The 21,914-nt window shown below is 44.3% G+C and overlaps 1 protein-coding gene across 4 annotated transcripts in view; it reads left to right on the top strand.

Annotated features, from left to right (window-relative positions):
- The window catches only part of Man1c1 (mannosidase alpha class 1C member 1), a 133,050-nt gene that overhangs the window by 64,818 nt on the left and 46,318 nt on the right, over positions 1–21,914 (top strand). For 2 of the 4 annotated variants that reach the window (XM_074080954.1, XM_074080956.1), the window contains exon 3: positions 4,335–4,421. The exons of the other annotated variants lie outside the window; for them this stretch is intronic. In XM_074080954.1, the coding sequence (XP_073937055.1) occupies positions 4,335–4,421 (87 nt within the window). The remainder of the gene's footprint in view (positions 1–4,334; positions 4,422–21,914) is intronic. 4 annotated transcript variants of the gene reach the window in all.

Raw genomic sequence — 21,914 nt, 5'->3', positions numbered from 1 at the left:
TTCATTTTTTTCCCCAGTAACTTTGAACTCTGGGAATGGACCATGTGGAGATAGTTGCTGTTGTCTGATTTCCCCTCTCCTCCATCCCTTCTTGGCCATGAAGAGCACTAGGACAAAGGAAGGGAGCCACCGTGGCAAGGGCCTTCTTACTGCATGGCCTCCCCCATAGAACCCAGCTCCTGAGACAGCTGTGGCCAGAAATGTGTCTGGACATTGTTTCATGATTAGTAACTTGACAGTGCATGGGGACAAGGAGGGTGAGTTATTGCTTACATTCTTATTCAATTCAGCAACATTGTACAGAGTTCCTACTGTGTGTCTAGCTCAGAGCTGGGTATACAGTGGGGAGGAGGGTGCAAAAATGAGCAAGGCACAGTGGGCTCAAGGGAGATAAGACAAGTAATTTCCACCTGTGCCACCAGACAGAATACGTGCTGAGGACCACATCTGCAAGAGATGTTTCAAGCATCTGAGGAGACCTTCTGTGCATAATGTTCCTGAGATTGTTTAAACATTTCTATAAAGCTCCCCACATTTCACTGCTGGAAGACAGTGGCATTTGGGAGGAGTCCTGTAGGAGCAGACAAATTCTTGGATGCAAGAGTTGCTTAGGTGGTAGATTCCAACAGAAGGCAGTGAAATCTCTTCCAGGTAGGGAATGGCACTGGCCAAGCTTAGGGGGCCACACCAGGCAGTGCTGATGCCTCCTAGAGGACAGGAGGCCTGGGGCCTCGGGTCTGGAGGGAAGAGGATTCTGAGCATCCAGCCACACACCTGCACCAAGCTAATTCTTCCAGTAGATACGGTGCCTTGAGCCTACGAAATGTTTTAATTTTAATTTTTTTGCGGGGGGGTGGTTCTGGAGTTTGAATGCAGGGCAGGCACTCTACCACTTGAGCCACTCCCTTGGTTTAATATTAATTTAAAGATCAGAAGAACAGAGCAAGTATAATAATGCATCCAGCTGGTGTGAGATCCATTTTTATACCAGTGTAATTTTAAGAGATAATTTTTGTTTTTTTATGGAAGAAGGGGCCCACAAAGGCAACAGGGCTAGGGCCCAGGGCAGTCACAATGCAGCCCTGCTCCTGCTCCTTGTCTTTCACACTGGGTGAGGGGCCTGGAAGCTGGTACCTGCTCAGACTCCACAAGAAGGATCCCCTTTCTTCTCACCATTGCCACTGAAGCTGACAGATAAACCCACAAACAATTTGGGTTCTTTTTCTCCAGGAAGGTTATGGACGCAGGTGTGTATCTGCTAGTGCAGGTACCTCCTATTCTGTTTGTTTATTCCTTACAGTCACACTGTGAGGTGGTGTTGATAGGACAAAGAAACTGAGACTCTGAGACAAGTAACCTGCTCAAGCTGCATACATGGTAAAGAGGCAGCATGGCAAGTCACATACAGGCTTGTCTGCCTCCAAAGCTAGGCTCTTGTTTTTTCTGCCTTGGGGACTGGGACCTCCATGAGGCCCAGGACCTCTTGTTTCTGCTGCCTTGAGCAGCACTATGAGCCTCAGGCCCAAGTGGTATTTGGGGACATCCAAAAAGTAAATAAATAAATAAGTAACTGAAGGGCACAGCAGGGTCTGTGTGATTCTGTTGATTCAAAGGAATCTGCAGCATTCTGTTGACACTGCTCACTATGGTTTCTTGTGCCCTTCTTCCCTGTGTTAGGTAATCCTAGCTACTTGGGAGGCTGAGATTGGGAGGTCCAAGGTTCAAGTCCAGCTCTGGCAAAGTTTAAGATGCCATCTCCAAAATAATCAGAACAAAATGAACTGGAGGTGTGGCTCAATTGGTAGCTCACCTGCTTTTTGAGTGTGAAGCTCTGAGTTCACACTTTACTCCCATAAATAAATAAAAGTAAAGGCAAAATAGTTGTCTTCTCCAAACCAAGGAGAACAAAATCCCAAACACCCAGATGAGACTATCGATGACACTCACCACGGTCTAAGAGGCTATCACTGCTGGCTGCTTGAGAGAGTTCTGTTTGGGAAACACACTGGGAAAAGCTGACTGTCCTGTTCTTGCTCAAAGCAAACATTAAAGTCCTTATTTCTCCTGTGGCATGGCTTCATTTAAAGGGTTTTGAATTCCCAGGACATGAAATTCACCAGATTGAGATGTAAGTACAAAAGCAGGTCCCATAGACCTGGGTTCCCCCAGGTTCTGGAGACTGGGCTGTAGGTCTTTCATCTTTGGGGAACAAAGCTAGGTAGCTCAGGGATCATCCCCTAGAAACATCTCCAATCACTGACTGGGGATGGAACAAAACCTCTGGGATGAGGTGGTCCTAGGAATTTGAGGCAGTTACACTAACTGGTTAGTAGCACAGGTAAGGCACCAGGATGCCCAATTTACTAATTTCTGACTGTCTGACCAGTGAATTAAACTTTCTTTGCCTCTCTTTCCTGTTCTATAAAAATAGGATTTAGAGTATCTACTTCATAAGATGATGGTTGTAAAAATTCAATTAATTAATACATTGTGAAGGGCTTAGAGTAGTACCAGTAAGTACCAGTAAATAGTAGTTCTGTCATCGTTCTTTATCATCATCATCATCATCATCATCATCTTTGCATTAATATTATCCAAGCTGCCCGGGGAGGCAGGAGAGTTGGGTCCCATCCCCAATGTGCAGTTACTTCCTGTGTGAATGGCTCCTTTCCCCTACATGCCCTGAGGCTCAGCCTCGCTGTCTGTGACATGAGTGGCTTAGATGAATTTGTGCTTCTTAACCCAGAGGAGGCACCAGAGCTTCCTGCAGGGCTTTGGCAAACACAGACTCCTAGGTTCCACCCTAGCAGTTCTGGTTCCTCAGATCTGGAGCTGGCCCAGGGAGCTGCATTAACGCTAGTCTCCATTGATGATTCCAGTACACAGTCAAATGAGGAACCGCAGGTAACAGAGCCAGGTGAGGATCCTGAAATGATCAGTCCCCTCCCATAGCCCCAAAGATGTGGGGTTCAGTAGGTTGTTGGCAAGCATGAGCACCCCTGACCCTCTGGGCTGAGGGCCGCCTGGGTAGAGGCCTGCTCTGTGAGGGGGAGCACTGTGTAGTGTAGGGATCAGTTTGTCTAAGGGTTTTCATTCAGCAGATATTTGGTGACAATGGTATTTGCAAATGATAGGCAGAACAACTGAGGTAGGGAGGTGTCTTCCGGCTGCTGCCATGCACTACTTAGGGGCCAGTCCCTCCCTCAGGTAACATAGGATGTTCTCTGTGTAACTGCACTGTTTCAGAAGTGTGGTTAAAAAGGGCTGGGGAGTGTGAGTAGATGTCTGCCCCTTCCTTCTCGGGTAGCCACCCAGAGGACTTCAGATGCTTCTGATGAGAAAAGTCTCTAGCCAGGTATGGTGGTACATAGCTTTAATCCCAGCTACGACTGAAGCAGGAGGATCACTTGAGCTCAGGAATTAGCAGCCAGCCTGGGGAACATAGGCCTCAGATCAGAAAAACACACAACAACAAAAAAGTCTCCTATTTCCACAGTCAGGGCAGGACCCTTCTTACCTTCCCTGCTTAAGCTCACTCTGCCCACAGATGCTGCCTGCCACACTGGCCTGGCTTCTCACCCCTTCATCCTGTCTCTGCTCCTTTTCCCTGACCAATGACCAGGAAAGCAGGTCTGTAGCCTTGCTGTTTCAGGCTTCTGCCCTTTATCTCTCCCAAGGCTTAGTGACTCTCCATCTGTTCCCTTATCTTCCTTCAGCCTCAGCCAGTGTGGTCTGTGTGAGGTCACTGAACTTATGTCTTTGAAGAACAGCTCTGCAGCAGATACTGCTTCCTGAAGGCAGACACTACCTTCTTTTGGCCCCAAGACCCCAGAGTCCCCTGCAGTACCAATGCAAAGCATAGGCAACTGAGTAAATGAAGTCCTCTCTCATCCGGAGACCCAATTCCAGGGCAGCAGGGCCCCCAGGGTGGGAGAATAGGGAAGCAAGCAGGCCATGGCAGTGTGGCCTTGGCCTGGTCAGCACCTGCTTGCAACAGAATGCTGTAGGGTAGTTATCATGGCTTACGTATCTAACCACTTCAATTTGGCATAGGTCTCGAGGTGCTGGGTAAGCATCTTGTCAACTTCAACACAGCTGACAAAGTTATGACACCAAGAATATTTAGACTTTGTAGTTTTCACCGACCTCCAGCTGATCCTGTTAAAATGTCACTTCTGCTTCCAGAGAGCTGATTTGTGTCCCAAATTTTCTCATCTCACTAGGAAGGGCCTTTTTGCCAGGTAAAACAGAAATCTGTTCTTATCCTGACTCTCTGATGTAGCAGGATCTGGAGACAGGCCCGTTTCATATCTGGTTTTTTGCTGATTTTCAAGGCTGGTTTCCTGCAGGATGGAGCAATGGAGGATGGCTGGAGACACTTTCATTTTTAAGCTACTCTCCTGAGCATAAAACCTTTAAAGGTATGGCATTTTCCTTCTTATGGTTGCCGTTTCTCTTGTGTCTTCTCAGTTGGAGAGTGATGAAGTTTGAACAAATCCCTTCATCTAGGTTATCTGAGTGGGAAATCCCTTTCTACCCTTAAAATTATTCCATCTATTTTCTTTTTTAAAAAAATGATAAACAATAATGCCTGTTTAATTAGAAATTACAAATAAAAACCAGCTAGAAAAGCTCCTGAAATTCCTCTGCTATCACTTCTATCAGCTATGTCCCCATGCAAAGGAATAAATAGAAGTATGTATTTTTATGTAAATAGGATCATACAGTACACACTGTCTTGTGACCTATTTTTTTTGGAATTTTATGGTCCTCTTGTCAAGCTGACACTAAACACTTATATTGTCATGTTTAATAGCTGCATTATTCTATTGTGTAAGCAGGCTGTCACTATATTCTCCATTATATTATACTTACTGGATGTTTAGGTTATACCTGATTTTTTTTTTTTCTGTGCTAAGCAATGGTGAGATGAATTTCCTAATTGAGTTCATTAAGCTTCATACACTGGTCTTAATGTTTTCTTAGGGTAAGTTCTTAGAACAGGACTGGCTAACATTTTCAAGCATTTACCACATGGCAATCTGCTGAGTTTTTTAAATATATCATTGATTCTACAAAAGATTCTCTACAGAAATAATCTACATTTTATACATAAGGAAACTGAGCCACAAAGAGGTTAAGTACCTTGGCCAGGGTCACTCAACTGGCAAATAGCAGAGCCAGAGTTGGAACCCAACTTCTGTGACCCTGGAAGCTTCTGATGCAAAAGACTAGGTCAGTTTACCTCCCACTGCATGGTAAAATGGTGCCTGTCTCCTACTTTGTGTCCTCTAGCTTTTGATCTTACAACCTGCCGGCTCAAGGTCTAACCTAGAGCCCCCTCACATCAATATCACATAACAGAGCAAGAAGGAAGAGTATTTGTAGTGAATCTGAAGGATTGCAGACCACTTCCCCCCATGACCCATCCTCTCCAGCCCTGGTGGGTGTCCTCTAGAAAATAATCTTGGGCCCAGAACTAGAGACTCACCTTGGGGGAGCTGTGGGCATGTCTGTCAGGCCTACCCCATGAGATGCAGTCAGGGCTGGGGGAGTCCTGGTGCAAAGCAAGTCTGTGCTTTTCCTGAGCCTGGTTCCTTGCTGGGACAGGGCTCTGACCAGGGAGAATCCTTGCTGTCCATCCTGGGGAGAACTGAGCATGCACACTGCAGCCTGAGGATCAGCAGAATCCTCTACAGGAAGTGCATTGGGTGAGTGAGAGTCAGATTATTAAACAGGGGGTTGTGGATTATTTGCTCAGTGAGAATGTACCTAGACAAAGCAAATCCCAAGCTGGAGACCCAAAGCTGGTTACTCTTTTTGCTGGCACTCATCTGTGGGCACTAAGACAAACTTGTGGCCCAGAAGTGAGATCATGGCCCTCTTCTCATGGTCTTCCCTGGGTCTGGCTAATTGTCAGCAATTCAGTCCTTTGGTGATAACTAGAGGTTCAGCTACCTCTGCCATGGAGCTGGCAGTTAGGTTGTGGATGGCTCTGTGCATAAGCAGTTGAGGCACAGCAGCTCAAAGCAGCAGAGTCTAGGATTCCCACCTTGGCCATCCTGAAGAACATGCCTCTACCCAGCAGAAGAGACGGATTGTGGAGGGTTTGCCCTCTGCATGGCCCAGTTACTGCTTCCCGATTTATCCATAGATTGAGCTTGATGATCCAGGCTCATATTCATTCAACTAATCATGCAAGTTATTTCTGCAATTTAGGTCTTCGAATAAGTGCACGTGGTTACTGAATATATGATCAGCCACAGATTTCTCATTCTTTAAAACCTAGGGAGCGGAAATGCCAATAAAGCCATCAGCACAAGGCAGAGATTTCCAAAGCACTAAAATCAGGCTGTTCAAAGTGCTGGCCCCTGGACCTCCCGTCAGGCTGCCACTTGGCCCATCGGTGCCCCATGCAGAGCCCAGGTGAGGGGGCTTTCTCTGTAAGACCTGGGAGGATGGCAATCAATACATAATCTGCTCACATTCTTTTTACTTAGAGAATTGGTTTGCCTCTGAGGTAACTGGATCTGGAGTTAAAAATGCTCTTGAGGGCTTCAAAAGGGTGTAGGCCGGGTGGGAAAAGCTCCTGTAGGCTTTGAGGCTGGCAAGGTCAGCCTCTTCGCAATCTGAACTCTGCTGTAACCTTGAACAGCAATAGCCCCACTCCTCACCATCATAGGCATCACCACCAACTGAGTCTCTGGACAGGACTTATTCATTCATTCATTGTCCATTTGAGAAGCCATTGTTAAACTCCTACAGAGTACCAAGGATTGGGTTAGCACTGGGGATTACAGAGATAAAGCAGACCTGGACTCTGCTTGAACATTGCTTAAAATTGCACAGGGAGGCAGCAGCAAACAGTTAAATGCTAGGGTGGAAAACAAGTATTGAGAATAGGAGGGGGAGGAGGTCTCTGGCCCCAGTTTAACCACTGTATGGGGAGCTTCCCTGGGGCAAGGAGCTCAGCTTCTGCTTTTTTTTGCTACTGATGACTAGAATGGGTAGCCAGGGATAGGTCCTGTCAGGAGCTGTTTGTTCCTTTCTCTGCGAAGCACTGAGATACTACAGTCCAGGTGGGCCTGCGTGTTGCTGCTGGAAGAGGTGTCACAGGAGCAGATGGTAGCTACTGCATACTGCACCAACTTACAGCTCTAAACACAGAGGAGGTAAAGATCTCAGATGAAATAAGTATTTTTCAATAAGCTCCGAGGGCATAACCTAAGAGAACAAAACTGGAGTCATATTTCGGGACCAGCCCTTCATCCTTCCAAAACTGATAGTCTCATTCTAACAGTTCTCAAAACTTACATGTTTTTTAAAAAACAAATCTACTAGGATCATAGAAGTGACTCATATTTCTTTTAAGGCAGCCCCGTTGGGAGGCTAGTTCATGTTCTCCAATGCTGCCAGTCTCAAATCAGTTCTCGTATACTGTCTGAGAGCTGCTTACAGGATCCAGTGCCTTAACCATGCATCATTGTGTCCTGCTAGTTTATTGTTGTCTTAGTCCATTTTGTGTTGCTATAACAAAATACCTGAAGCTTGGTAAGGTATGAAGAAAAGATCTTTGTTTAGCTCACAGTTTTGGAGGCTAAAAGCCCAATATCAGGTCCCTGCATCTGTTTAGCCTCTGGTGAGGGCCTTCTGAACATCACAACATGGTAGGAACATGTGCAGAAGAGAGGTCACACAGCTTGAGAAGAAGCAAGAGACAGAGTGGGGAGAAGCTAGGCTCACTCTCACAGGAGGCCAGTCATGACCCAGGCATCTTCTGTTAGGCCCCTCTCAAAGGTCCTACCACCTTTCAGCATTACACTGGTGACCAGCTTCCAGCACATAAAGTGAATCATACCCAAACAATAGCAGCTGCCATTCACCAGACAGGGACCCTAATAAGCGCTGTTTCTAGAGCTCAGATCTCTGCCTGCTGCTGTGGAGACTCAGAACTTGGGTTGTAATTTTGCTTTGCCATTTATTATGTTGGACAAATCACTCTGCTTTTCTGGATCTGTTTCCTCATTGGTAAAATAGGTGTGTTGAAAGTGAAATGAGGTAGCATGATGGCATCTAACAGTGGCACTAATCCCACCCCACTCCCATGTCTCTGCTTACGAAAGAAAACAGCACTGGACTGAGAGGCAGCAGGAGGCCGTGTGGTTCTAGGCAAGTAGCTTACTCATCTAGAATGAGCCCTCAGTTTCCTCATCTGAAAAATGAGGCTGCTTCTTAACTTAAGCCAACTTCAAAGGTTGGGTCAGGAGGATTAAACCAGAGCCTCATAGGAAATTCTTTTTATTTTCATTTATTTAAAAAAAATTTTTTTGAGACAGGATCTCAATATATAGCTTAGGATGGCCTTGACCTCATGATCCTCCTGACTCTCTGCCTCCCACGTGCTGGTTTTATAGGTGTGTATCACTACCCCTACCTTAAACTAGACTTGGTGGTACACACCTATAATCCTAGCTACTGGAGAGATAGAGGCAGGAAGATCAAGAATTTGGGCCAGCCCAGCAAAGTTAGGGAGACCCTGTCTAAAAACAAAATACAAACAAAAGGACTTGGAATATGATTCAGTGGTAGAGTGCTGCCTAGCACATGTAAGCCGTGGGTTCAGTCCCCAGTACCATCAAACAAATGGTATTTAAAAATTATAAAATGGTGTTTGACAACATCATAAATAATCTTAGTACCTGAGGTAGTGAAGAGTTCACTCCCAGGTCAGTGGAAAGTATCTGAGCAAGTCCCTGGTAAATTTCTTCTCATTTGGTTCCAGTGGGGCTTTGGGACTTGCATTTCCAGGAGCCTTGGGAATCCCCAGATTTTCACAGAAACAGAACCGTTGTCCATTGCTGTGCAAGAGTCCAAACTACTTGGACCTCCAGGCTCCAAGTGAGGAGTGCTGGAGAGGGTAGAAGGTGATCTTGCCTCAGCTGACCAGCACCATCAGGCAGGGCAGCACCCCAGTCTCCTGTTCACAGTTGGGGTTGAGGCTATCATCCTTACTGGTCAGTTCCAAAGCCCAGCTCTTTACCAGGGCTCTGTAAGCCTCCTCAAGTGTGTTAATCAGACACAACTGTGTGGCCTCCCCAACCTCTGGGTTACAGTGAGTCTTTTCCAGTGCAGGGGCCTGGAGTAGGGGTGGTGATCCTTCACACTCTTACCCTATGTCTCCTTTCTTGGAGAAGGAAGCACTAAATTCTTTGTTGAACCCATTGAAATTTATTTACTTATTCTGAACTTGTTCAATCCCCATTCTTTACCAGCATTCTTTGATAAGCACTAGAGAGAACAGAGTTGGATGTTCATTATCTGTTCCTCCATAGGCTTGGGTCCCACAGCTGAGGTGGGGATCCTGCTTAGCCACCTCCCAGCTCTTCTAACCATGGGTAGATTAATCTCACTGTGCCTCAGAGAAGTGTTGCAAAGGTAAACTACAAGGATGTCCTTAAAGGGCCTGGCCTACACAGGGCTGGATAGGGGCCGCTGTGCCTGCTGCTCACTCATTTGACCTGCTGGCTGACAAATGGAACAAGCATCAAAGGCTTAAGAAAAATTTGTGAGAGAATTAGTAATAGTAATAGCTAACATTCATTGAACATTTACTGTGTGCCAAATGTTGGTGTAAGTGTCTTTTATAGATTACTGTTAATATGAAAAAATCCTATTGACTTTTATAACTTTTCATAAATTGGGAAAAGGCCATCATGGTTTGATTTTTAGGTCAGAACCCAGGATTATAATTTGTGGAACCTAATGGCTTCCTAGGAACATGATTCTAGAGTCTAATTAATTCTGATTCTAGAGTTGGGAAATAATGAGGTATACTTCACCTTTTTATGGCTGCCAGCAGCCTTCATGCATCTGTTCTGTACTTCGTTCAGAACCTGAAGGCTGATGACTTAGTAAAGGTGAGAAACAATGGCTTCATGAAGAAGGATCAGTGATTGATGTCATTAGAAGGGCCCTGAGTAAGTGACACTGGCACTTACCAAGGAAAGGCCTTGCCCCTCTCTAGGCCTCAGGGTCCTCACTTGTTTAAAAGACTGATCTTAGTTAGCTATTGCTGTATAACAAACTAAGTGATTTAAACAAAAGCATCTATTGTTTGTTCTGAGTTGTGGATCTTGGCTGCAACTAACTCATATGTCTGCAGTCAGGTTCAGGTCATCTGGTGGCTGCTGATCTAGCATCGCCTTGGTTGGATGACTCAGCTGTATTCCATGTGAACCTGAATTTCTTCTGATGTCAGAGGCAGGTTCCAAAAGAACAGGTGGAGGCATGCATAGCCTCTGAAGGCCTAGGCCCAGGACTGGCACACTCAGCATTTTGTGGGTCAGGGCCAGTTAGAATGCCAGCCTGGACACAAGGGGGAGGAGACAGACTCCATCTCCTGATTGTTGGCGGGGGGCTGCTCCAAGGGTTCTTGTCTTCACTGGGCTTAGGAATAAGCTCAGGAGACACAAAGAGTGCACACACAGGTAGATTTATTAGGGATGGAAAAGTCTGCAGCTAAAGAAGCACAGCAGAGCCTGGAAACTGGTGGCTCCCTGCCACAGTGGAAGTTGAGACTTTTTATGGATGTTTTAATGCTGGGTTAGGGTAAGGGTTAGGTGGGCTCTTTCCATTGATCATGGATTCATGAGTGAAGGCTCTCTCAATAACCCCCCCCACACCACCCCTTAAGCTGGCCTGTTTGCCCCTTATCTGAATGAAACAATCTTAAGAGCATCCTGTTTATCAACCCCGTGGCAGATTTGTGAGACCATATGTCTCCTTCTCATGATGTAGAGCTCACAGTGCTCTCATGAGGGATGGGGGCACAGACTTGTTTCTCTGCCTTTAGATTCCCAGACCAAACATGATGAAGCTGCTAAGTCATATGGCCAAAGTCATGGATGGAGCCAGGAAGGGGTGGAAAATCAGGAACGATTTTCAATCCACACACTCAGATTCCTTCCCACTCTAACAGCTCGATAAGCAAATAGTTCACCGACCAGTGTGGGAGAAAGAAGTTGAATTCCCATCTTCGTAGGCCAAGGCCAGTCATGCCTTCCTGAATTTGGGATAAATGGCCAGGTACCTAGTTACCGTTGGTGCTGAGCTCAGTTCCATTTGATCAAATAGAACAGAAGGACCTACTTTTACTCAGTCATTCTGCAGCCTGCAAGGGTGATCATGAGATCACAGAGAAGGCATCCCTGGAGCTCATTTGGACACAACACCAGGCCCCTACATTTTGGGCTTTCCCCCCAACCCTATGCTGAGTAGATCTACTGGTCTCTTTTCAGGCTACACACAGAAGAATAGGGAAGCCTTAGGTCCTAGATTCCCATTCAGACTCCACAGCCCTGGAGTGAAACAACTCCATCCAAAGCTTTCTGGCACTTGGCAGCCAGAGATGGAAGAGCAGAACCAGGCATCCAGATCCTGCGTGTGAATGAGACTGTCTCCACACCATCCACTGCTATGATCTCAGGCTCCAGGCCACTCACACAACTTGCAAGCAACTAGCTTCAGAGAGTTAAATCAACTTTGAGTTTCCTACAGCCCCTCCTCAAATAGACACCCAGCTGGCATTTTTCCTTAAATACCACTTGTTTTTAAAAGGAGAAAAAACGTTGTTGGCATTGAAATAGATCACACTTTAAAATGCAGAGTAGCAGAGAGTCAGTTCCAATTATTCTCTTAATAGAGTTCTTCAGAGTGAGGAAGTGATGAGGGAACATAATCACTTCTTTTGTCATTGGGGCAAAAATCTAAGGACTGCAATCCATTTGTCTGCAAATGTGTCTCTTCAGTGTAAATTGCAGCAAGCCATCCATTCCCAGGGTAAATGGTCTCCCCCCCCCCCCCGTGGTACTTTATTTATTTATTTATTTAATTTTTATTTTATTCATATATGCATACATTGTTTGGGTCATTTCTTCCCCCTTCCGCCCGCCCCCTCCCTTCCCTCCCCCTCCCTTACCCCTCGCTACCAGGCAGAAACTATTTTGCCCTTACCTCTAATTTTGTTGAAGAGAGAGTATAAGCAATAATAGGAAGGACCAAGGGTTTTTGCTAGTTGAGATAAGAATAGCTATACAGGGAGTTGACATGCATTGATTTACAGAAAATGTGTGTTACCTTCTAAGTTAATTCTTTTTGATCTAACCTTTTCTCTAGTTCCTGGTCCCCTTCCCCTATTGGCCTCAATTGCTTTAAAGTATCTGCTTTAGTTTCTCTGTGTTGAGGGCAACAAATGCTATCTAGTTTTTTGGGTGTCTTACCTATCCTCATACCTTCCTTGTGTGTTCTCGCTTTTATCATGTGATCAAAGTCCAATCCCCTTGTTGTGTTTGCCCTTGATCTAATGTCCACATATGAGGGAGGACATACAATTTTTGGTCTTTTGGGCCAGGCTAACCTCACTCAGAATGATGTTTTCCAATTCCATCCATTAGGGTAAATGGTCTTTAATTAAAGTCAGTTGTCTTGGGTGGTTGACAGAGGTAAGGGCCCAAACTAATACAAAAATTTTTCCCTTTAAAAATAAAAAGAATATATGTCTTTAGAATTACATTTCCTTCTTGATTTGATAATTAGGAGAAGCTTTGTTCATACCTATTCTGGCTCTTATTCATGAATAAAATTTTTTCGCAGTGAGGCCTCTGAGAAGCAGAATTTCCATAGCAATCCTGGTGAAAATGCATCGCAAGCATTGATTTTTTTGTAGCTGAAGTGCATTATGTGTCTTGCATGAGCTTTTGAAAGCTCAGATAAATGAGGTGGTTCAGAAAGCAGGTTTAAAAAATGGGAGGAAATTATACTGATCCAAAAGAAGATAAATGTCCACTAATTCTCAGATTAACGTTTTAGACTCCTGTGTTTTTATAGGGGAATTTTTGCTGTGCTGATAATGTGAGATTGGTTTACAATGTCACATACCAGGTAGAATCAATGAAGCTTTGTTTGAGTTCTCAGACTCAGCCACACTCGAAAGGAAGTGGAGTTAATGCCACAGTCTGGTGGTACCCTGTCCTCCACCTGTATTAGGTGCTAGCACTCAACCTAAGATGACATTAGGTGACATTGGCCCTCAAGGTCAACTGTGTTAGTTTGTACTCTCAGGGATATAATTGATTGAAGAGCCAAGCCCATTTGACTTAAGCCCAAAAGAAATTTACTGGATTACTTGGTTGAAAATCACTAGAATTTGTCTTTAGGCCCAACTTGATCCAGGGCTCAAATGAAAACCAAGACTCAGTTTTTCTTTGACTGATAACTGTTTTCTCTGGGTTGTCTTCATTCTCAGACTGGCCCTTCCTTCATGTTAGAAAATTGGTACAGCGTCTACCCAACTGGTGTCTGGTGCAAAAGAGCTAGAGCTGCTTTCTTGAGTGTCTGTGTAAGTCCCAAGATCAGCTCTGATCAATTTCAGTGATGCCTGTGGTTCTGTCTGTTCCTAGCTAATCCTTATATCCAGAAGAACGGAAAGTGTGGACTGGCTGAGGCCTGTATCATATGATTACTGGGGTCTGGACAGTCCTACCCCAAGCAGAACATGGAAAAGGATCTGAGCAAGAGGAGTAGGTGCCCTGGAATGCAATTCAAGGGTCTGCTTAGCACCCATCCTGAAAAAGGATGGGCAAATGCTTCAGTGAGTACCCGAGCCCTCACTAGGTTCAAGGATTGTATGATTGAACAGAGGGCCCTGACTCAGCCTTCAAGAGTGGCTAGAGTCTCCTGTGCCAAGGCTTGGAACACCCATGGCCCATGGACTTCCAGTCAACTGGGTATTTTTACTGAGCATCTGCTATGTGCCAAGGCCTGGAAACAGACAGATGAGGAAAACTGAGGTCTTGCCTTCAAGTAGAAGAGTAGAGTGGTACATAGGTGTCTTAGAGAGCCTGAAGCACTAGTGACATTAACACATCACCTCTCACTCTGCCTTTGTTCATTGTATTAATTACAATTGTACTTTGCTGGAACTACTGGGAAACCAAAACAGCAGTGACTAAAACAAAATAGAAATTTGTTTCTTTCTGCCAAGTCAAGGCAGCAGTGTGGGGTTGATGATGGATTCCACTATCCTCACAGACTCAGGTTCCGTTTATTCCTTGGGAGCAGCTTCTACCTTGTGACTTCTGTGGCTTCAGACATCATGACCATATTCCAGCCAGCAGGAACAGAAAAAGAGGAAGAGAAGAGAATGTCGCTTCCCTATAAACATAGTTTCCAGAAGTCACCCACACACCATCTCAACTAACATTCCATTGGCCAAACTTGATCACAGGCCTGCACCTAGCTACCAGAGAGGCTGGGAGACGTAGTCTCCATTCTCATGACCATGTGCTCAGTTAAAATCTTGGCTGCTCTTTTTGTAGAAATCAAGGGGCAATAGACATCAGGGACAGCTGTCAGACTTGGCTATTCTGTCTGCCTGGACAGGTCCCTGTGCTTTCTCATGCATACCTCCCAACTTCATTTTTAAAGACCCAGCTTCACACACTGCCTCCTGTGAAGCCCTAATTTGAGTTAATAGCTTTCTCTCTCTTTTTTTAACTTTCAAATCAACTACATGGAGGTATACTTTAATACAATAAAACACACCTGTTCTGAGTGCAATTCTCTGCATTTTGAAAAATGCCTTTCATGGGGCTGGAGGTGTGGCTCAAGTGGCAGCATACTTGCCTAGGAAGCACAAGACCCTGAGTTCAAATCCCAGTACTGCCAAAAAAAAATGCATTTCAACCACCTAAACCAAGATAACATTTTTACTTCTGAAAGTTTCCCGTGCCTCTTTGCAGTCAGCCTTCCCTTCACCCCATTTCTCCAGGCCATCAGAGATCTGCTTCCTGTCATTCTAAATTAGTACCTCCTGTGTACCAGTTGCTCCTTTGTATGGCGAGAAGTACTCCTTTGTATCCATCCACCATGGTTTGGACTTTCCATTCCCCAGGTGACAGACTTTGGGATTGTGTCCAGCTTGGGGCTATTATAAATGATGTCACTAGTAACATTCATGCCCAAGCTTTTGTGTGGATGTATGTTTTCATTTCTCTTGGCTGCATCACCAGAAGCGGAATTGTTGAGTCATATGTGAAGTGTACATTTAACTTTGTAAGAAAATTGCCAAATGGTCTTTTTCTTTCTTTTTTTCTTTTTTTTTCCTGGTACGGGGGCTTGAACTCAGGGCCTTCACGCCACTCTGCCAGTCCTTTTATGTGATGGCTATTTTCAAGATAGGGTCTCGCAAACTATTTGCACGGGCTGGCTTTGAACCGTGAACCTCCTCATCTCTGCCTCCTGAGTAGCTAGGATTACAGGCGTGAGCCACCAGTGCCTGGCCAAATGGTCTTTTTAAAAGTGCATCTGCATTTTCTAGATTCAGCAGCAGTGTTGGGGAATTACAGTTTCTCCACATCCTCACCAGCACTTACTATAAGCAGTCCTTTGAGTTTTGGATTTTTAAAGCTATATTAGTGGATATATATTGACATTTTACTGTAGCCCCCCCCACACACACCATTCCTTCTGTTACAGATGTGTTAGTTTTGGTTCTCAGTGCTCAGCATCATCATGGCTATGTATACACTTTTCATGACTGATCCTCACTCAGTTATGATTTCCTTCCCTTTCCTCCATAACCATTTGTTTTCCCTGAAGTTAATAATTGCCCTGTTGGCTCCTTAGCTTGTTACCTGTCTATTGCTCCATATCTCCACATCCTCTCACAGTTGTATAAATCTGCTCAATGCTCAGATCCTTGGGCAGCACATCAATCTCACCTGCTCGCAGAAGTCTCCTCGAGCCTCAGGGCCTGCTGCGTTCTGACCCCTCAGCCTGCTGCACAGCTGTCATCTCTGGGGATCTTTTGACCCCGCTCTTGTTTTTCAAAATAGTTTTGTTGACATGTAATTTACATACCATAGAATTCATCCATTTTAAGTGTACCATCCAGTGAATTTTAGTATATTTGCAGAGTTGCAGAAACCAGCACAATCTAATTTTCCAACATCTCCAATCACTTACAAAGAGACCTGTATGCATTTACAGTCACTTCTTGTTCTGCCTCCCAGCCGTAGACAGCCACTGGTCTACTGTCTGCCTATACACAGTTCCTTTTTATGAATGTTTCACTAAAATGGAGCCATACAATCTGTGATCTTATGTGACTTTATGTCTGGATTCTTTTACTGAGCATAAATTTTTTCAGGTTCATCCATGTTGTAGCATGGGCTAGTATTTCATTTCCTTTAATTGCTTAATAATATTCCATGATGGATCAACTGGATTTTACTTACCCATTCATCGGTTGAGGGACATTTGGGTGTTTGTACTTTTGGCTACTATGAATGATGCTGCTATGAACATTGTGTACAAACTTTTATGTGAACATATATTTATATTTCTCTTGAGTACATATGCCTAGTAGAGTTGCTGGACATGTGGAACCTCTATGTTGAACTGCCAAATTTTTGAGGAACTGCCAAATTATTTTCTAAAGAGGCTGCACCATTTTATATTCCCATCTCTATATATGAGAGTTCCAAGTTTTCTACATCCCTGACAACACTTACTGTCTTTTTTATTATAACCATTACATTGGATATGAAATGAAATCTCATAGTGGTTTGGATTTGCATTTTCCTAATGTCTAATGATGCTGAGCATCTTTTCATGTACTTATTGACCATTTCTATATTTTCTTTAGAGAAATGTATATCCAAATATATTCAATTTTTTGCCTATATTTTAATTGGGTGATTTATCTTTTTGCTGTTGTGTTATAAGACTTCTTTATATATGCTGGGTACCCAGTCCTTCATGAATCCTTCATGGTTTACAAATACTTTATTCTATTCTCTGGGTTACAGTTTTCACTTTCTTGACGGTACAGTTTTCAGCACTGAAGTGTCTAATTTGATATGGTGTAGTTTGTCTGTCTTTTGTTGTTGCTTAGGCTTTTGATGTCATATCTAAGAAACCATTGTGTAAAAGGTCTTCAAGGCAATTCCTGTCTTCTAAAGGAATTATATTTTAAACTGTTACTTTTAGACTGTGATCTGTTTTGAATCTATTCTTGTGTGTGATGTGAGGTAGGACTCCAACTTCATTCTTTGACATGTGGATCCAATGGTCCCAATATTCTTTTTTGAAAAGACTCTTTTCTTCCCATTGAGTTGCCTTAGCATACTTGTTGACTGTACTATAAGGTATCATCCTGGACTCTCAATTCCATTGATCTGCATGTCTGTTCTTATGCCAATAGCATGATGTCTTAATTATTGCAGCTTTGTAGTTTTTAAAACAGGAAATATGAGTCTTCTGTCTTTGTCCATTTTCAAGATTATTTGACTATTCTGAGTCTCTTGTGTTTCCATATGAATTTTAGAATCAGCTTGTCAACTTCTACAGAAAAACCAATTGGGATTTTGATAGGATTACATTGCATTGATAGATTAGTTTGGGAAGTCTTGCCATATTAACAGTATTAAATCTTCCAATCCATGAATGAGAAATGTCTTTCTGCTTATTTAGATCTTCCTTAATTTATTTTAGCAATGTTTTCTAGTTTTCAGTGTACAAGTCTATAGATATTTATACCTAATTATTTATTCTTTTTGATGCTTATTCTAAGTGAAATTGATTTCATAATTTCATTTTTGTGATGTTCACTGCTAGTATACAAAAATGCAATTGGTCAGCCCTACAACCTTGCTAAACTCATTATTTCCATGGTGTTTTAGTAGAATAGAATTTCTTTACATCACGTGTCATCATTGGCATCCTCTGATGCCACTTCTTTTATTCTACTATGGGTGCCTTTTATTTCTCCCTCTTGCCTAATTGCCCTGTCTAGGCTCTCCAGTACATGTCAAGTAGAGGTGGACATTTGTGTTTATTCCTGGTCCTGGGGGAAAGATCTACCTTTTACCCCTAAACGTGATATTAGCTGTGGGATCTATAAGAATAGATCTCCCATTTGCTGGATACCTTGGTTGTCATCCTTGAGTAGTTTTCTGGAAAATGGCATGTGGACACTGGAGAAATATTTGAAATTTTTGAAATCTGAAACTCTCTATTCTACTCTCAGGTTTATATTAAAATGAATAATTAATTATTCTCAGACTGAAGAAAGAATTCTAGGATGGAAGTCATTTTTCCCTTGGAATTTTGAAATCAATCCATTATTTCTAGTTTCCAACATTGCTGAAGAGAAGTCTAATACTGTTCGGAAACCTGATTGTTTGATTGTGACCATCTCTTTCTCTGGAAGCTTATAGGACCTTCTGTGTATCCTCAGTGCTCTGAAATTTTATTATGACGTATCTTAGTGTGGATCACCCTTCATCTATTATTCTTGGAAACAAGTGGACTTTTTTAGCCTGGAAATCCATGCCTTCAGTTTTGGGACATACTCTTGAATTATGTCTTTATTTGCTTTTCTCCCTTTTTCCATTCCTGGAATTCCTACCACCCTGATTTGCATTCAATTGAAACATTCACTCCTTTACTTACAACTCACAGGAAATGATGCCCGTCTGTAAGACAATCAGAACCATGCCCAGGCTGGGCTGTTGATCCCAGGCAACTGATTTAATCTGCTTAATTATTTGATTCAATCACAGGCTGGCTTAATTATTTTCTTGCTTCTCACCTCCTTTGAATCCATTCTGGAAAGTGATTATGTCTTTAACACCAGTGCAGAGATAAGCGTTTCAATTGGGAAATGTAATTAGCCAAGGAAAATGAATGTGGAAGCTGCCTTTTATCAAAACACCATTAAAATCCAGCTCTGGTCAATACCAACGGGGTGTTAAAGACAAAGGGTACAGTTTATCCCTCTTGTGACAGGAAGGAAGGCCCAGTAGAAGGTGGGAAAATAGGAACCTTGGGATCTTAGTGGAAGGAGGCGCATTCATTCATGAGGCATTTCTAGGCCAGTTCTGGATGCTACAGAAACAAAGGTGAACTGGCCATGACCTTGCTCTGAAGAATTCTCCTGGCAGGAAAGAACCACTCATCATAATGAGACCAAAGTGCTATGAGAATACAGAGAAGGAGCCACTGACTCACCTCTGGGGACTTCACAGACAGATCAGGTAACATTGATCTGGGCCTTAAAGAATGAGCTGCATTTCCCAGCAGAGGAGAAGAGAAGGGCATTCTGGGGAGAGGACACAGCACATGAAGTGGCATGGTGGTGTCATTAGAGTAGTACTAGCATGAGACTGCCAGGAGCCTCAAAGGCCATCCCTAGGCTTCCCAGAACCCATCATGGGGCATGTCCATCCTACCTTGCTCCAGGCCCCCTCTGGCCTTCTGTCTCCCCTGCTAACTTTGCCTCTGGGTGGAGTTATTAAGGATTCACCTAAAGTGTTTGTTTTAATGGATGTTTAAGGTATGTGGGGGTTTTTGTTTTTGTTGTTGTTGTTTGAGACAGGGTCTTCCTATTGTAGCCCAAGCTGTCCTCAACAAACTCTTGATCCTCTTGCCTCAGTTTATTGAATGTTGGGATTACAGCTGTGCACCACACTTGACTTTAAGGTATATGACGCTTTTTTTTTTTTTTTGGTCAGTACTGGGTTTTGAACTCTAGGCTTCATGCTTGCTATGCAGGCGTTCTACCACTTGAACCACTCCACCACCCCACCACCCCTTTTATATGTTGGGTATTTTCAAGGTAGGGTCTTGTGAACTATTTGCCTAGGCTAGCGCGTACCACAATGATCCTCCTGATCTCTGCCTCCTGAGTACCTAGGATTATAGGCGTGCACCACCTGTACCAGGCTAGGTATATGACTTTTGAAGAGACTCTGAACTATCTGAAAGCTGGGGGACAGATTCAGGTCAGTTAAGATCAGTAGTGCACATTCGAGGAACTGGAGGACAGGGGAAAGAGGGCATTGTGGGCAGAAGGGATAACCTAGGCTGTCGGCAGTGTGGCTCACTTAATTGAGTGTAATTAAAGCATGAAATGAAAAGCAGGAAAGGTACCCTGGGCAGGGTTGGGTCACAAAGGGCCTCTTGTTTTCAATTTATTTATTTATTTTTATTCATTTATCTTGTGGTACTGGGAATTGAATCCAGGGCCTCACATATTAGGCAAGTGCTATACCACTTGAGCTATTCCTCAAGCCCTTCTGCCGTGTTTCAAAAACAGGGTCTCACTAACTTTTGCCAAGTCTGGCCTTCAACTCATGATCATTCATGCCTCTGTCTCCTGACTAACTGGGATTATAGGCATGTACTACCATGTCCAGTCACAAAGGGCCTTTCAGAGGGCAACTGCAGAGCAGTTTTCTTGACCTTGGCCTCCATGATGGAGTGTCTCTTGACACTGTTGGGGCTATAACCACTGTAGCCCCAGCCTCCACGTCTTAGCTTTTCAGGAGCTCTTGAGTGCTCAGTGCCATGATCTCTGGTGTGCATGGATAGCTGACCAAGACAAAAGCCTGTCTGGGATGCAGTCAGATTGGGGAACTAGTGGGGGGAGGTTGCCTGGCCAGGTGGCTCCTGTACCTGGGGAGGGAGGTGCACCACCCACCACCACCACCTTTCTCCAGGCCAAGGAAAAGTTAAGCTGCCGCACCTGCAATCCTGGTTCCTGTTCGAACATCCTTAATCCTTAGCCATCTTTGTGAGGCAGAATTCAGCTGAGAGTGACTGTGAACTAACAAACGATGCCAGGCACCACTCACTGGAATTCAGCTGAGAGTGACTGTGAACTAACAAACGATGCCAGGCACCACTCACTGGGAAAACCATACCCACTGCCTGCCAATCCCCCCAGTCTGATCCATGTACACCAGGTTTTTAATGAAGTGGTGACCAGCATGTATCCTGCTTTTTCCCTTGGTCGAATTCTTTTTTTTTTTTTTTTTTTTTTTTTTTTATGTGAGAGAGTTTTAGCAAAAGTTATTGAGGAGGCAGAAAGTGAAAGTAAAGCGGGAACTTCCCTTGGTAGCCCCTTCCTTAGTAGAATCTTGATGTGCTTTCTGTGCCGTCCCTAATGGGGCCCTTCTCACCTCTGAGACAGCTGGTGCTGGGAGAAAGCACTCCACTGCAGGCATTCAGACATGGCTCCTGTTTATGTACTGTGCAGCCTTGGTCAGGTTGCTTAACCTCCCTGAGCTTCATCTAGAAATGGAGATTATATACCACCTATGTTGTAGACCTGTTACGAGGATTAAGAATGAAATTCTCAGTTTGATACCTAGCTTGTAGGATGACCATGCTTGTTATAGAAGCTGGTATACCCAGTTCACATTACACCTGCTGGACTAACTGGGTGATTTTAGGCAGCAAGCCAGTTAATTTCCATGAGTCTGAATTCCCTCCTCTGGAAAACAGGGATAATGTCAGCCCTTGGGGTGGTGTAAGAAGCCAACAGGTTCATTTCTGTGTGTGAGAAGACTTGACATGGCTGCTGTGGTCTGGGCATTGATGACTTTCTCTGTAGTGAGTGACTTGAGGACTCATTACATGTCTCCAGCCAGAGCTGGTGAGAGGGATAGCAGTTAGGGATGAGAGAGCAGTGGAAGTAGAGGTCACAGGGACAGCAGGAGCCAGGTGTACAGACTGAGTAGGACTCACCCATCTCAGGCTCCACAGACTAGAGGGAGCACCCTGCCCTAACCTGTGAAAGAGGGAACTAACCCCCCCACACACACTCTGGCAAAAGGACAGGAAATGACCAGTGTCTTATGGAAGTTGCCCATGGCCACAGGCAGCTCATCACATGTCACTCCGGCCTTCCTTCTGCCTCCACATAGGGTCTTCAGCATCAGGCCTGGCTAGGAGTGTGGGAGGCTTGGGTGTGGGAACAAGGCTGAGCCTCAGCCACCCATGTAGGCTTTATCCTGAGCCCTGTTCCCCGCCAGATGGTCTGGCACAACGCTCAGCCATGAGAAGTCCTC

Source organism: Castor canadensis, chromosome 7, assembly GCF_047511655.1.
Source record: "Castor canadensis chromosome 7, mCasCan1.hap1v2, whole genome shotgun sequence".
Lineage (NCBI taxonomy): Eukaryota > Metazoa > Chordata > Mammalia > Rodentia > Castoridae > Castor > Castor canadensis.
Note: the sequence above shows the minus strand (reverse complement) of the source record. Positions and strands in the feature narration are given on the sequence as shown.